The 16986-nt window shown below is 34.5% G+C and overlaps 2 protein-coding genes across 4 annotated transcripts; both read left to right on the forward strand.

The window, feature by feature from the left end:
• Positions 1 to 9864: 9864 nt before the first annotated feature.
• On the forward strand, positions 9865 to 10461 carry LOC120282938 (two-component response regulator-like APRR1). Its single transcript, XM_039289769.1, has 2 exons — positions 9865 to 10103; positions 10177 to 10461. The coding sequence occupies exons 1-2, from the start codon at positions 9966 to 9968 to the stop codon at positions 10459 to 10461; spliced, it is 423 nt and encodes a 140-aa protein (XP_039145703.1). The 5' UTR covers positions 9865 to 9965.
• Positions 10462 to 15526: 5065 nt separating this feature from the next.
• Positions 15527 to 16929, forward strand: LOC120282012. Of its 3 annotated transcripts, XM_039288723.1 has the most exons (3): positions 15533 to 15602; positions 15696 to 15748; positions 16279 to 16929. In XM_039288723.1, exon 3 carries the CDS (start codon positions 16329 to 16331, stop codon positions 16908 to 16910), a length of 582 nt encoding a protein of 193 aa, XP_039144657.1. In that variant the 5' UTR covers positions 15533 to 15602; positions 15696 to 15748; positions 16279 to 16328; the 3' UTR covers positions 16911 to 16929. The 3 variants fall into 3 exon arrangements, with proteins under 3 accessions (XP_039144656.1, XP_039144658.1, XP_039144657.1); XM_039288722.1 differs by having other exon boundaries at positions 15527 to 15748; XM_039288724.1 differs by lacking the exon at positions 15696 to 15748 and having other exon boundaries at positions 15527 to 15602.
• The last annotated feature ends 57 nt before the right edge of the window (positions 16930 to 16986 follow it).

Below are 16986 nucleotides of genomic sequence, written 5' to 3' on the forward strand. Positions count from 1 at the left end.
TTTAATGGATGCCCTCTTGTAATTTCATGGCGGTAAATTATAATAAGTAACTTCTAGATATTCTTGTTAGCAGCAATGTAATAGCTCTTACATGTACATTAGCCGTGCCTTCTTATTCCACCAACCTTGGGGTATTTTGGACGTCCGTTCCGAGTCGATCTTGTGGATTCAATTCAATTCTTATGTACCCATAAATACTCTCGTTTGTATACTTTGAGAAATATATAGAGAAGAGAAAGAAAGAGAGAAATAAAAGAAGAAGCTAGAGAAGAAGAACTTAATTAACTTGGGGTTTTGGGTTTTGGTAATACCACTGCTCTACAATGCTTTATTACTATATCTTTTACATTTATAACGTATATATTCTTATACAAAAGTTATCACGTGCGTTTGCTCAATGTGATTTTTAATTTTCTTTTGACTCATCTAATATATATGTTATATATGTGGAATCCATTTCTAACATCTGAATCGCGGGAAGGATCGACGGATAATATAATACTACCAAACCATACATTTTTATTCGATCAACAATACATAAGATTTTTCTTAGAAGCATACATAAAAAAACATACAGATACTAAAGCCACTAAGGCTAATATTGCGAGATTTTTTAAAATAAACAAGAAAAAAACACTAATATTATTATTACAAATGAGTTTTTTTCCATCAAATCCAAATTATCAAGCATCATCTTTTCCTAAGTTTTCACGGCAACCCTCTCTCCGGCGATCGTTGACAAAACCTGGTAAAGATCTGTCGAGCCCCTTTTTCTCTTCTCCGACGCCCTTCTCGCTCACTACTGGCCCCTTCGAGGTTTCTCCCGTCGGCAACTCGGCCGGCTTTTCTCCGTCGGCAACTCGGTCGGCTTTTCTCCGTCGGCCCCCTATTTTCTTCTCTCCCCTATTTTTACTTCTTCTTCCCTTTTAAATTATAATCACTTTCAAACAAATTTTAATTCCCAATGCTGCAATAATTGCAGCGTATAAACAGCGATCTAGTATACATGAACGAAAGATCAGTATGCATGAATAGTATCGATACGTGAACAGATCCGTATACATGAGCAATGTATAGATGCTTTATGTTTTATTCTGTACTCTCTATTCTAATTACATGTTGTATTATTATTTTGAAGAGAAAATGGCAAATATTGCAAAAAGAGAATTTGAGGCCCTTCAAATCTCGGGGAGCAATTATATATCCTGGAGCCTCGATATCAAGCTCCATCTGAAAGCAAGAAACCTGAGTAAAACTATTGAGGCTAATAACAATGAGCCTAGTGATAATAAGGCGAAGGCCTTAATATTTATAAGGCATCATATTGATGATGGCATGAAGAATGAATACTTGACCATTGAGGATCCACAGGAATTGTGGTTATCCCTGAAAGAGAGATTTGAACATCTCAGAATGGTCTACTTGCCCAAAGCACGCAATGATTGGTCAAGCCTCGGGGTTTCAAGATTTTTAAAAGCGTGCGAGAATATAATTCCGAGCTATTTAAAATTGTTTTCAAGATTGCCTCTCGTGGAGAAACGATGATGTGAAGGAATGATGCTCGAGAAAACATTTACAACATTTCACGCACGAAATGTTATATTACAACAAGAATATAGAAAAGAATTTTTACAAAATTCTCGAATTAATTTCTTGTCTCCTCGTGGCGGAGCAAAACAATGAATTGTTGATGCGAGAATCATCAATCTCGACCATCTGGATCAGCACCACTGCCAGAAATTAATTTTAAGCAAAGAAGATGGGCGTGGTCGCGGTGCTAGTTTTAAAAACCGCGTGGGACGAGGAAATTATGGTGGTCGAGGACTACTGCGGTCGTGGTGGGGGGCGAAATAATATCGGACCATCGCGATAATAGAATTGATGTACATCAGCGAAGCAACAAAGCCACAAGATGGGGTTAGAGACAAAGAAAGATACATGCTATCGTTTGTGGCACGGAAGGTCGTTGGTCCGAAATTTGCAGGGACCCCAAAACATTTTGTCCATCTTTACCAAGAATCACTTAAAAACAAGAAAGGTAAAGATATTGAGACAAATTTCTTTCGACAACTCCATAGTTGATCCAATTGAGGATAATTCCATAAATAATTTAAATGTAATCGAAAATACATATTTAGATATGTCGATTTCCTTATAGACTAGTCCTGTAATATGTCTTTATGTTTTATTAAATTATGTTTTTTCTTTTGTTTTGTTAGAATATGGGTCGATGATGAATGCATTATTGATCATGGGACAACGCATACTATTTTGACAAGAAAAAAATATATTTTTATATCCTTATCAATGAGAAAGGCATATATAGCCACAATAGCGAGGTCATCGGACACGGTTGAAGGTTCGGAGAAGCGACGATTGATGTTGCTAAATGGAACATCCTTGCGAGATGAAAAAAATGCTCTCTATTCCCCAAGTCTAGGAGGAACCTTTTAAGCTTTAAAGATATACGTCTCAATGGATATCATTTAGAGAGCGGTTGATAAGGAAGGAAAAGAATATCTTTATATTACACAAGTCATTTCATGCCAAAACGTGTACTTGAAAGCTTTCCTGTATATCCTCGGGATTATATTTTTACACGTATTAAAGTGATGGAATCACATACGGTGATTAACCCGGAAGGTTAATGACCCGGAGATATTTAAAATATGGCATGAAAGACTTGGACATCCAGGGTGCTATTATGTTACGCGGATTATTACTAGTTCTCATGGACACCCACTGAAGGATTATAAAAATCCTAACACATAATGAATATGCATGTTCGAAAGATGTTCAATGGGAAAGCTAATAACCGGACCTTCTATAACAAAGGTGATCGGGTGAATCTCCTAAATTTTTTTAGAAAGAATACTAAGGAGACATTTTGTGGACCAATACATCCGTCGTGTGGACCATTTAGGTATTTTTATGGTTTTAATCGATCGATCGACTAGATGGTCCCATGTTTCACTTCATCTACAAGGAATGTAGCATTTGCAAGGTTATTGGCACAAATTATCGGGGCTTAAAGCACAATTTCCAGATTATCCCATAAAGACAATTCGTCTTGATAATTGTGGTGAATTTTCATCAAAATCATTTTATGATTATTGTATGGTAGTTGGAATACATGTTGAGCATCCAGTAGCTCATGTACATACCCAAAATGGGTTAGCGGAGTCATTAATTAAAAGACTCCAGATTATTGCCCGATCGATGTTATTAAGGACGAAGCGCCTACAAGTGCGTGAGGGTCATGCTATTTTGCATCTCTGCAGCTTTTAATACTGGATCCGACCCACTCGCATGTAATTCATATTCACCACACCAACTTGTTATGGGTAAAAGAGCCCCGATATTTCATATATAAGAATATTTGGTTGTGCAAGATATGTGCCAATACCACCACCAAATCGTACTAAAAATGGGTCCACAACGCAGACTTGGTATATATGTTGGTTATGATTCCCCTTCAATTATACGATATTTAGAACCATTAATGGGGGATGTATTCTACTGCAAGATTTGCATATTGTCATTTTGATGAATCTGTCTTCCCCTGCATTAGGGGAGAAATGATTACTCAAAAATGAGCCAAAAAGAAATTGATTGGAATGCATCACGATTACATACATATGATCCTCGTACCAATGAATGTGAACTTGAAGTTCAAAGGATCATTAAATTGCAAAAATATTGCAAATGAAATACCGATGCATTCACCGATACTAAAATGGTAACCAAATCATATATACCACTGCTAATGCTCCTGCAAGAATTGAGATTCCTAAGAATCCATTGAAAAGAAAATCAAATAGAAAATAAAACCACGACAAAAAAATGTGGAAGACCAATTGGTGCCAAAAGATTGACTCCTAGAAAAGGAAGCGAGAAAAAAATAAAGATAAGGATCTCCCATGTGAAAAGGGAGAGGAAATTATAAAACCCTCGTAACAAGTTAATGAAGAATCAATGGGGATGATATTTCGAAAAATGTTGAAAAATTCAATTTGCTATGTAGATGATGGTCAAAGATCGAATCGGCATGAGACCGAAAATAAATGATATATTCATCTACAATGTGGCTACGAGATATAGAAATAAATACCGATAATGATCCGAGCCACGATCCATCAAGAATGTCGACAAAGAAATGATTGGCCAAAATGGAAAGAAGCTATCCAGTCGAGCTAAATTCCCTATCAAAACGTGAGGTGTTTGAGTCGATAGTGCCAACACTGAAAGGGATAAAAACCGATCGGTTATAAATGGGTGTTTGTGAGAAAAAGAAATGAAAAATAATCAAATTATGAGATACAAAGCAAGACCTGGTTGCTTTCAAGGTTTTTCTCAAATGCCCGGTATTGATTATGAAGAGACATACTCTCCTGTAATGGATGGAATTACTTTTTCGATTTTTTTAATTGCCATGGCAGAAGTAATAAATTAGATATGCAGATTGATGGATGTTGTCACAAAGCATATCCGTATGGATTACTTGAAAAATGACATATATATGAAAAATCCCTCGAAGGATATAGAAAAACAAACATTACAAATAATCATCATTTATACTCTATTAAATTACGTAGATCTCTTTATGGGTTAAAAACAATCCTGGACGGATGTGGTATAACCGTCTTAGTGAATATCTTATAAAAGAAGGATACCAAAATGATAGTATATGTCCATGTGTGTTTATTAAAAAGTTATACTAACGGTTTTTGTTGTGATAGCGTGATATGTGGATGATTTAAATCTTGTAGGCACTCCTTCCGAAATCAGCAATCGCAAACGATCATATTTGAAAAAGAATTTGAAATGAAAGATTTGGGAAAGACCAAATTTCGTCTAGATATACAAATCGAGCACTTATCCTCGTGAATATTTGTGCATCAATCAACCCTATACGTAGAAAAGGTCTTTGAAGAGATTCAATATGGAGAAGGCTTATCCACTCGAGTACGCCTGATGGTCGTCCGAACTCTTGATGTTCGAAAGATCCATTTCGCCCATCGGAAGAAGGAGAGATCATTCTTGGTCCGAAACTCCATATTTAAGTGCAATCAGTGCATTAATGTATCTCTGCAAATAATACGAGACCAGATATAGCTTTGCGATGAAATCTTCTAGCAAGATACGCTTCTACACTCGACACGAAGACACTCTGGAAAGGAATAAAAGATGTGCTACGTTATTTACGAGGAACTACGGATCCGGGTTTATTCTATCGACATGAGTCTTCATCCAACCTCACGAGTTTTTCGTCGATCTCTGGGTATCCGTCTCGATCCTCATAAAGGGCGATCTCGGATCGGATACATGTTTTCTTACAATGGTACAGACTATCTCATGGCGTTCCACAAAACAAACTCTTACAGACTACTTCATCAAATCATGTCGAAATTCTAGCTCTCCATGAAGCAAGTCGTGAATGCCAATGGTTACGATCTATGATTGGGCATATCATATATCCTCAGAATTACCATCGAGAATAACAAATGCTACAGTAATTTATGAAGACAACAATGCTTGTATTTCTCAAATACAAGGAGGTTATATTAAAGGTGACAGAACGAAACATATATCACCAAAATTTTTCTACACTCATGATCTCCAGAAAGAAGGCGTTATAGAAGTTCAAAAGATTCAATCCAGTGAGAATCAAGCTGATCTATTCACAAAATCACTTCCTAAGTGCATTCACCAAAGACTTATATACAAAATCGGGATGAGAAGACTTAAGGATGTAAGTACTTCTGATATGAGTTAAAAGTTATTTATTTGAGGGGGAGACTGTACTCTTTTTCCCTTCGCCAAGGTTTTTGTCCCAATGGGTTTTTCCAAGGCAAGGTTTTTAATGAGGCAGTAACCCTCAAATGTGCCAAGGATAGTGTACTCTTTTTCCTTAGCTAGGTTTTTATCCCACTGGGTTTTTCCTAGCAAGGTTTTAACGAGGCATATCCTTTGGTCGTAGGCATCCAAGGGGGAGTGTTATAAACAAATATTTTTAATGGATGCCTACTGTAGCAATTTCACTGTAGCAGCCGGCATTACTATAGTAACTTCTAGATATTATCAGTAGCAGTGAACATCAGTAGTGTACCGCCCATGTGGTACTCGTAGTGACCACTGCAGTCATGTACTATTCCACCAACTAGGGTATTTTTGGACCGTCGGATCGAATCGATCCCCGGCCGCTCATTCAACTCTTAGTAACCCTATAAATACCCCTCATTTTGTATACTTTGAAAATATATAGAGAAGAGAAAGAAAAGAGAGAAATAAAAGAAGAAAGAAGAAGAAGAACTTAATTCTTCAGGGTTTTTGGGTTTTTGGTAAATACTCTGGCTCTCTATTCTTATTACTATCTTTACATTTATAACATATATATTCTTAACAATTACAAATATATTCTAGAAATAATGTAAAAATATTGTATCGGTATTGTTAATCTAATATTCATCTAATCCTTCTATGGAAGAAACTGTATTCTCTATCCTTCTAAAATTATAAGATATATAGAAAAAATTATTATTGTATGATTGTGGTTATTAATATATCTACTTCAACGTATATAAGAAACTCTAATTATCTCGCACATTAGCTCTTTCCACATTATAAATCTTTAAGAAATCATTAAGCCACTGAAACTAATGTATCACCGTATTTGTCTATCATTTTGACACCTCTTTTTTAGGCTAACACTCGTCGCCATTCATTAAAAGAAAAGTTAATAAAAAAAAATAAAAAAAAAAACTAGACTCAAAGATATATGAAGTACAAGTTAGAAGAGTCACTATGTCTCCTTCCATGTGAATAAAGTTTTTGATCATTCTCAGCCAACATGTTTGGAAAAACGAAACCTTGGAATCTTATCAGCCAGTTGGTGTGTGTTGGGTCTGGGTCCCAATCCGTAATGACTTGGGTTGGTTCCAACGTGGTGAATCCCCAACATATAATTAGGTCTGTGGGCCAAAAACATACATCATTGTATGGAATTAAAGTCTCATTTTCTGCCAAATAGGAACCATGTTTACATGAGCATAACTGATTTTATGAGAAATTATAGTTTTACATCACTCCATTCAATAAATAACACTTTATATGTATATAACCGGTTATCTCATGATCTATTGTTATAATATTTACTATATAATGTATTTATTCTTGCTTAGGGTTGAGTAGGTTTAAAATCTAACTCCATTATTGTGCATGATAATTTATCCACATCTCGTAAAAAATTAAAATATATATATATTAAATGTAAAAAACTATAATAAATCCACTGACATCATGAGAAACATGGATGAAAAAGAAAAAAAAACATAAAATTAATATAAAGCAATAACAATCCGATAAAAAATGAAATAAAACTTTAATAGGAGATGAATTTTCATAATCTGTCATTTCTATATCTCATAACTCCAAATAAGCAAAACTTCATCTAAATTAATGTACGGTTGAATCTTCCAGCTTGATTCTTTTTTCCGGCTTCAACTAGGGATGTAGATGGAGACTAGATTGTAAGTGGTTTCGGAGCCCATTGACTTGATTCTAAGGTTTCAGGGACAATGATGGGAAGTGAGTCTAGTTGGAAGTGTAAGCCATATAGCATGTGATTTGCGACGGAAGTCTACTTACAGATACATGCATGCATGCATGCATGCAAGTCTCAGGCAGAGTTCGCTTTCCATCTGGACCTCACCCAGTTTTCCCACTTACCAGACTTCCGTGAGTTCCTTTTGCCAACTGATTTATTTATGCATCCAGCTTGTAACCCAAATTATACCAGTTGTGTTTGCTTTCATGATTTTTTTTTAAAAAAAATATAATTAGAATACAGAAACTTAAAGAAATATAAATAAAGGGGAAATTAAGTATCATGCAATGATTGATATTCACTCAATGCTTCATAATTGATAAAGCCAAAGACATATTAGACAATCACTAAATAACTGGATGTCACCAAAAACAATAAATGAGTAGTGCAAAGTCAAATTTCTTGTGCTGTAACCACAATATCATACAATATTGTACAAATATATTATAGAGAGAATGTAAAATATTGTATCAATATTGTTTATCAAATAATTATAAAGTTCCTTGTGGAAGGAACTGTATTCTTCACTCTACCAGGATTAAAAAATAGAGGGATTTACCATTGTGGGGTTGTGGTGATTGAGATATACATTGTGGGCATATGTGATAGGTTTTAATGCCCTATGTGTTAACTTGCTCCACATGATAAATTTTTAAAGGGTCATTAAGCAACCGTAACTGATGTACCATTGTATATGTATGTCCCATTAGTACCCTTTTATGGGCCGCGCTTGTCCACTACATTAAAAAAAAAATTAAAACACAATGACACTATTTTTTAATTGCGTCTCTTCGTTCTTAATGCATGTAGTTTATCATTTTTTTTAAAATTATATATATATATATTATGCATACCACAACAATTTTATATAAAAATGCAGAAAAATATGGCCTGATTGTTTATAGTTGCAGTATCCATCGAGCATGCCATTATTGATTTTCAAGAGAAAAAAAAAACAAGTTTAATAATAAATATATACCAATTGATAATAATATTTCACTTTTTTTTGAAAAAGTTTAATAATACTTCACATTCAGTGGCGGACCCACATGGGCGGTAGACCGGACTGACCGGCTGAAAAACTTTAGAAGAAGTCCATCCGATAAGATTTAAGTCTGGGCTGAGGAAAATGAAGCCCAGGGTGAAACTGTGGTTGGGACACAGTGTGTTTATCATGAAGATTGATTTTTATTTAAGCCCGAACTATACCAAATTTCTGGGTCCGCCACGGTTCACATTTCTATTCTAATGTTGTTCTTTCTCAAATCTTTTTAATGTTTGTAATTTATCCAAATTTTTTTTTTAAAAAAAATTTCTATTCTAACATTTGATTCTCTTAGAGATACTTACATATAGTTTTCATCGTCAACTCAAAAACACAAGTGTACTATGAAAGTATTTCTTGTGGACATCAATGAGCAGCAAACATCTGTGCTATGCAGTTTTAAGCCTTGCTTTGCAATGGAATCTATGCATAGCTTTATTCTCATTTTGTCTGGTAATGGCCAACAAGGACGGCAGTATACATCGCATATGTTCATAAATTTTGGCTTAATTAGTTAATTGATTTATTGTTTTTTTATTAAATTCTTATATTAATTGGATACTATGAGAAAAGTGTCTACTCAGTTGGAAACAAGTTTTCCCTCTCTTTTGCGTGGAAGTTCCCAACATTTTCCAAGTTGATTGGACCCTACAAAACTTGTTCACCCATTGGTTTTTATTTATTTAATTTTTTCATTAAATATGATTTCCATTGGTTTTTATTTATTTAATTTTTTCAATAAACATAGATAAATCATATGTTAAGATCGTGTACACTATCAATAATCATCATCCAATTTATGAGCATCCATTCACCGGATGCAGAAATTAAGTTGTAAATCCGCTCCCACAATCTTAACACTATTACGTTTGGGGCGTTTTCAATCCTAAATAATGAAATCCCCATGAAATATTTTGTGTAGCACTAGACTAAATGTCCTTTGATCCTGGTTTTTATTTTAAAAATATCTAAATAAATGAATAAATAAATAAATAGATAATTTAGTATGCATATATGTATATATATAAATATATCAACTTGCAGAAGCCGCCCTTCGTCAAGCTTTCGTTGGTAACTCCCCTCAGCAAATAAGGAAGCGGGTAAACCAAAGACAGCAATACTGTAATATCCAAGCTAAAAACCTATAAATATATATAAACGATTAAGATCAAAGCATCAAATACATCCAAATAATTCAACATATCTCCCAAGATTAACATCAACATACCTTATTATGTATATAAATATACATATAATCCCTGCGCCTCTTATCATCCCATCATCACTGTTTATTTCTGCAACTCAAAATTCTCAATGTCTACCGGTAACACAAAACAATTGAAGGCCGAAGAGATCACCGAACCAAGACAGTACAACACGGAGGAGCGGAAGAACGCGATCAAGAAGTATCGAAGCAAGCGTGACAAAAGAAATTTCAGTAAAAGGATCAAGGTATTTATGTCAAACTCATACTAACCTACCATTTGAAGAGAGAATGTCTCCCTGACTTGAGATGCTTGTATAGTATCATTGTAGAAGTGAACAAGCCAATGGACAACTACGAATAAGAGGTAGGTTTGCGAGAAGAGAAGATGCAGAGAATGCACAGATAAATCACCGTCATCATCATCATCATCATCAACAACAACAACAACAACAACAAGTGTATATCTCTGGAGATGAAGGCTATAGTTTCAGCAGTGAAAGCTATGCTTACAGTACTGAGAATACAGAGAGTGGCGGTGAAGAAGAGTGGGCAAGGCAAATGCAACAGTTGTGGTCCATGAACTCGGATACCTTCTATCTTTGATCTTTAATATATATATATATATATATATATATTTAGTTGTATATATAAGGTACTCATATTTGAAATTTGGATACCTTACCTTTTGATCTGTCATATATTTATATATGCATGAGTGCAAGAGTTTTGTGGGAATTCATATTGTGGCGAGGAGAAATAATGGCAAGGCTTGGATGAGAATGCCAGTGTCTGTGGTTGGAGAGGACTTGTGTAGCTTTTGTCCCTATTTAGGTTTAAGGAATTGGCAGTGTGTGTAAGTTGAAATTTTGTGTTTCGGCTATGTAATTTTTTCTATGTAAATATGAATATTCTACTTATTGTTAATGTGCAAGTCAAAAGGTACTAATTATTATTGTCATAAGACTCATTCCTAGTTAAAAAAAAAAAAAAGAATATTCTACTTATTGTTAATCTGCAAGTCAAAAGTACTAATTAATATTGTCATAAGACTCATGCCTAAAGGACTCATTCCTAGTTAAAAAAAAATATGCATGGGATATTGACTTGGGTTGAAGCCAATATAATATATTAACAGGCTGCTGACAAGGTGATGCTGAAGAGAACGTTAACAAGCAGGTTTCATTTGTTCTCATGCCAAAAATAAAGTTGTTTTTAACTTAATCAGGGTTGAAGTCTATCAGGTTTTATAAAATCACAAGAAATCGGTCAAAATTGAAGGATTTGGACTTGGAACTCAATTGACTCAAGAGTCAAACTGTTACTCTAACCCTAAACTTAAATAATGAAAACTGAAAATCAGAAAATATGGAAGCATGTGGAATTTTTGAAGAATAAGAGAAAGAAAAATCAAAAAAAAGAAAGAGAGAGAAAAAGAAAATAACAGATGTGTGTCTGTCAACCTAGTTTAAAGTTTGGTTTTTTTTCCTTGGCCCTAGTCTGTGAAGGTATTGATGAATGTCTTGATTGAAAGCTGTCTCACTTAGTGGCACTGGCTCTAACACACTGTCTCATTGTCAAGGGAAAAGTTGAAGGACTACAATTCATGCAAAAATTAATTGGTTCTATCAACTGGACCACAAGAAAAATATTTAGTCTATACTTGTTATATCCTTGCAAATGTCGCTTTATTTATTCTACTCACCAAAAAGTCAGGCAACGAACAATGACTCCGAACACTAAGGACTTCACAATGAACAATTAAATCGGCCTCTATGGACCTACGAAGCAAAGATACAATTGCCAGTAAAAAGGGTCATTTTCGATACTTTATATGATACCTTTGAAGAAACTGACAATTCGAATTTTGAAATAGAAAATTAAGAACAAGGGACATTGAAAATATTTTCCTTTTTCCTTAACATTAAGTATCAAAATCCTTGATGCAATGGTGCATCGATGCCACCGAATTGAATCATTCCAAACAACCATTGGAATCGAATAGAATCATTCAAAACAACCATTGGAATCAAAGTCACATGAACGGATGATGTTTTCTTATCTTCATTGTGAATTCATCACGTTTTGCAAAGGAGAGAGTAAGACGATGCAAACAACCACAAAAGGGAGCCTCATTGCTCATAGAAACATCCAATTACTACAAATCCATCTAAATCAAACAAAGCTCCATTAAGTCCAAAAATTTAGAAAAGAAACAAAGTTATATGAGTCAAGGTTTGCTCACATAAAAACCAAAATGTTATTGCCTCTTCCTAAACTCCAAACACTGAACATCAAAGTCAAGGGCAGTTTGCTTGTATTTTATGAAGCTACACTCATCTATATATATATATATATATATATAGAGAGAGAGAGAGAGAGAGAGGACCACAGTTCTAAAGAATCACACGTTCAGACGATGGAGGTAAAATCAGGAGGGCTTATTGGAGCAAGACCATACAATGAGGAGGAGCGCAAGGTGGCTATTAAGAGATACCGAAATAAGCGCATCAAGAGGAATTACAACAAGAGGATCACAGTAACATATCTAATGCAAAATTTTATTGATCAAATAAGCAAATATATTAATTTTTGTTCTGCCAGTATCTTTGTAGGAAGAGACAGGCTGATGGACAGCACCGAGCCAGGGGACGGTTTGCAAGGAATGAAAAAATGGAAACTGCAGAGAGAAACCATCATATTGTAATGCCAAGTCATAGTTACAGTGATCAACATCAAGCTCCCGAAAGTGGAAGCTGTGAGTGGATGAGGCAAATGCAAGAGTGGGTGAGATATAAGCGAGAGAAGAAGTTGTGCTACTTAGATCTGAAAATCTTCTCCAATGAAGTCCTGAGTAATGAATCTTACAAGGTATTGCTTCCTAAGGTTCACAGTATCAAATGAGAGAAAGATTTGGACTTGTTTAAACAGTAAAAACAGGTGAATAGCAGACAAACATGCTTCCCGGGATCCAGCAGGGAGATGTTATGGCCATGAGTCAGATGACATATAAACTAATATAAATCTGCGGTATCTATCCTATGAATATTTTGGACCATACTCTATAGACTGAGTCCATGCTTAGCAAGTTGTTAACATTTAAAATACATAATGGCTCATCTTTAACTGAATAAAACATTTCTTTAATTTGGCAAGAGATTTGAGTTAAGTCCTGAAGCATAAGTCTGTGTATGTGAATAATTAAAAAAAAAAAAAATGAAACAAAAGATACAAGGAAACAAGGGAGAGCAGAAAGGCATAAACTTACAGAGAATTAGAAGTTCCAGGAGGACAATAAAAACAGTGGACAGTGAAAGACAGAAAGTTGGAACAGCATCATCTTGATGGGTGTTGCTTGTAGCTGCAGAACACAAAAATAGCAACTATAATCGGTCATCTGTTACCATTCGTAAAGGAGTACTCAATCCATGCAAGACACAGAACCACAGAAAAATAAGAAATTCAGCAACATAAACATGAAGAACTTGCCAAGGGAATACCACCAGTTATTTTCATCAATGATCCTCGTGATTTTTGCTCAGATTGAAGCAGTTGCCAGTCAAACAACATAAACATAAAGCGCAGTCTGGAACCCAACTAGGCACATAATTTCTCAGAAAAAATAAACAAGGGCAACAATAGGTGTACCAAAAACCTCATTTATTAAGAGCTGTAAATTCAAACACTAACAATATAAAACACAACGTTTTATTTGGGCAACTAAATCAAATGGTGACAGTGGGAGCTGTGATTGAGATCTCTGCTCAAATGGCTATCAACTAGCCACTCAATCATGTGAAGGTCATGAAATAAAAGAAAATAACTGTTTGAACTAAAACTAGGAGCAGCTTCATGTCACCCATACGCTATTTCTCCTTTAGCTACAAAAAGAACCTTGCCCAAATCAGTACACCATGCGAGCAAAAGGCCAAAATGATGCACTGGTTTAGTCATCATCCTTTTTAGGCTTCTGGTAAGTTTTTTCAATGTGCTCTGCGACAAACATCCATGTCTTCACCAGTTTCCTTATGTCTGGCACATTATAATTCTGAGCAATGTAAATGCCGCAACCAGTTCCAAGCATAAAGTGGATACTACTCTTGATCAGCCCCATGCCAAACTCTGTAATTGATTACAAGGACAACCTCAGATTTTCAGATAAAAGGGCAGATATGCAAATGAGAAAGGGCAAAAGTAATGAATCAATCCAACATAAAACAACACAAAGCATTCCACAATAACATCATTTAAACTATTTGTAGACATGGCCATGTTCAGAGTCCAAAAGGACCTCCAATTTGATATCAACTTGTTCATCATAACTCCAACAGCAAAAAAGCTTCCTTTTTTTATGCGCACAATTTGAATACCCATAGTTTGATTTTGTTCATTCAAAATCAGCATCCAAATTGAACATATCCCATAAAAACATAAGCGAACAGCAGAAAGAAACCTCAAAACCATAATTACTGGCGGACATACAATGATTCTCAAACCCCTAAGAAAGAAAAACAGGGAAATCAACAGAAATAGCTCGAGAAAACAAAGGTCAAACATACCAACAAGTGATTCTTTGCTTCAATAAATGAAAACAAAGAAGAAGAACAAGAAATTCAAGCGAGAATTGGAAAAACTCACCGGAATCTCTCAAAGCTCTATGATAACTTGGCGAGCAGAGAACACGGCGCGCTATCGATCTGCCGCCAATGTCGAACCAGTAGGATTCTTCTACATCTGCTAAGCGGATCTGGATCCGAATCCGAATCCGATCCACTTGAAAACGGATCGGATCTTTTCACACATCCGGGTCGGATTTGTTATCAATTTAGATTTATTTATCAAGTTCTGGATTTAGATAAGGGAGGCTCAAAAACTGTGAAATTGTTTGTTATTTTCCATAATTTTATAATAATTCATGACTAGACTTTTTTTATTTTATATGTCTTGCTTTTATATGAAAATATCTTTTTAATATTATTTTAGTGGAAATATTAATTAAATTTCAATAATGAATTCTCTCATTAAAACCAGTTTACATGTAAAATTTATCATCATTAACATTAATTTAATTAAATATTATTTTAAATAAATAAATCATATATATCAGAAAAACCCAGTACAAAAGAAACCGATAAAACAAATAACAAAAAAAAAGACAAAAAATATAACAAAGCCCACTAAAAGTGGACATATACATAGAAAGCACTACAACAACATTACAACATTAAAAAGGTAGATAAAAACAACAGAAAAAATATAGAGTTCCCAAAATAAAAATATATTATTTATTAATATTTATAATATTTAATATATATGAGGCTGTGTTTTTTACTGAACGTTCGTAGATGAGTGTTTATGTTTCAACTGTATAGAAAACAAAAAGTGGGTATACAATTTTTAATTTGAAACACGGGATCATAATTATAACAGTAACTCAATTCTACTAATCACAGTCTATTTAATTCTTTTGCTGGTAAAAAGTTTGGTTATTATTGAGGTTACTATCCTTAACTTTTCTCCGTGTGTGTACATTCCATTAACGTCTACAATTTATGAATTCCCTACATATATATTATATATTAATTATGTATAATATATATATATATATATTATTTATTTATTTATTTAGATAATTAAAAGTTACCTTATCCATATTGTTGTTAGGTTTCAGTTCTTGGAGCGGTTGGAGGATCCGCTAAGACATCTCGGAGCTCCGTTAATGGACTAGGGCACCAATCCGATCACTGGTCAAGCTCCCTCTTGTCCTGTTCTTACCATCTCTCTTTACTTTCGAGTGTTCATCTTTTCCTAAATTTCTTCTTTTTTGAGAGATTTTTTAGAAGAATGATTCAATTGAAGCTCACTCTAGCCAACCCAGCTGCAATTCACTTCAGTAATGTTTCTTTTTTTTAAAATTTTTTTTTTTTTTGGTCTTTCCATTCTAGTTTTGTATTTTTCCTGCGATTCAGACATAGTAAGTATGTCACTGAGATTTATAGTTGAATTTTATTTTCTTTTTATTGAATTTTTCAGATTTTTATTTGAGACATGCTGGCGTACTTTATCACTAATAAAGTTTGGATCTTTGTTGTATGTGTTGAATGATAATGTAGATCTAATTTGGATTTGAATTGTCTTGATGATAATATCAAATTGAGTGGATTTAAATTAGTTTATGGACCATAACATTATCATTTGTTATCTATGCATTCAATAAAGATTATTTGCATGGATGTGATGCACTTGTTCTTTGCAAATGTTTGAATAATGGATAAAGAACACTTCTTGTTGAGTTTTTATTCACATTTAGGCTTTTAGGCAACCATGGTGAACTTTGTAGTAACCAAATTGTTATCTTTTATTGTATAGAAATATGAGAATTTTCAGAAATTAAATGTGTTTGTTTTATGGTCTGTGATGCAGATAATTTCAGTTCTTGATGGTTCTTTAGAAATCGAAGCAAGTTTTCAATAATGGAAAAATTTTCCAATGGAGGAGCATCGTCGTCGACGCCTTCCAGTGTCTTTAAGGTGGCTGGTGAGCCTGCTATTGTGATTAATGGTGTGCCAAACATTTCTTCTGTTGGCTCTGGAAAGCGTCAGTTTGATGCTCAAAGGAATATTGAATCAAAACTTGATCCGTTGTTTGGTGACTGGATGAAAGGAAGGGAAATATTGAAGTTGTTTGGAAATCAGTATTATTTTGGGAAGGTGGCAATGTATGATGCTGAATTCCACTGGTACAGAGTGGTATATGAAGATGGTGACTTTGAAGACCTTGAGTGGCAAGAATTAGAGGAAGTTTTGGTGCCACTTGACATTTCTGTTCCATTGACAACTCTGGCTTTGCAAAGGTCCAGGTCTGATGCATCCCTCCCTTGGTTGGGAAAAACTTCGAAGTCTAAAAGAAGTGGAAAAAGTTTAGGATTTCAGGAAACTCTGCATGTCCATCAAGAACCCCATCCAAGTGAGTTTGAGGGAAAAGAAATAGTGGCAGTCAATTTGATGGAAGAAAATACCCAGGAGACAGTCATAGAGAGCAAACAAAAAATTTAAAACTCAAATAAAGGACCAACTGGAATAGCAGCCATGAGAAACCGATCTTTGTGACAATACAACTTTTGGTTAACTA

Source organism: Dioscorea cayenensis, chromosome 18 (assembly GCF_009730915.1).
Source record: "Dioscorea cayenensis subsp. rotundata cultivar TDr96_F1 chromosome 18, TDr96_F1_v2_PseudoChromosome.rev07_lg8_w22 25.fasta, whole genome shotgun sequence".
Lineage (NCBI taxonomy): Eukaryota > Viridiplantae > Streptophyta > Magnoliopsida > Dioscoreales > Dioscoreaceae > Dioscorea > Dioscorea cayenensis.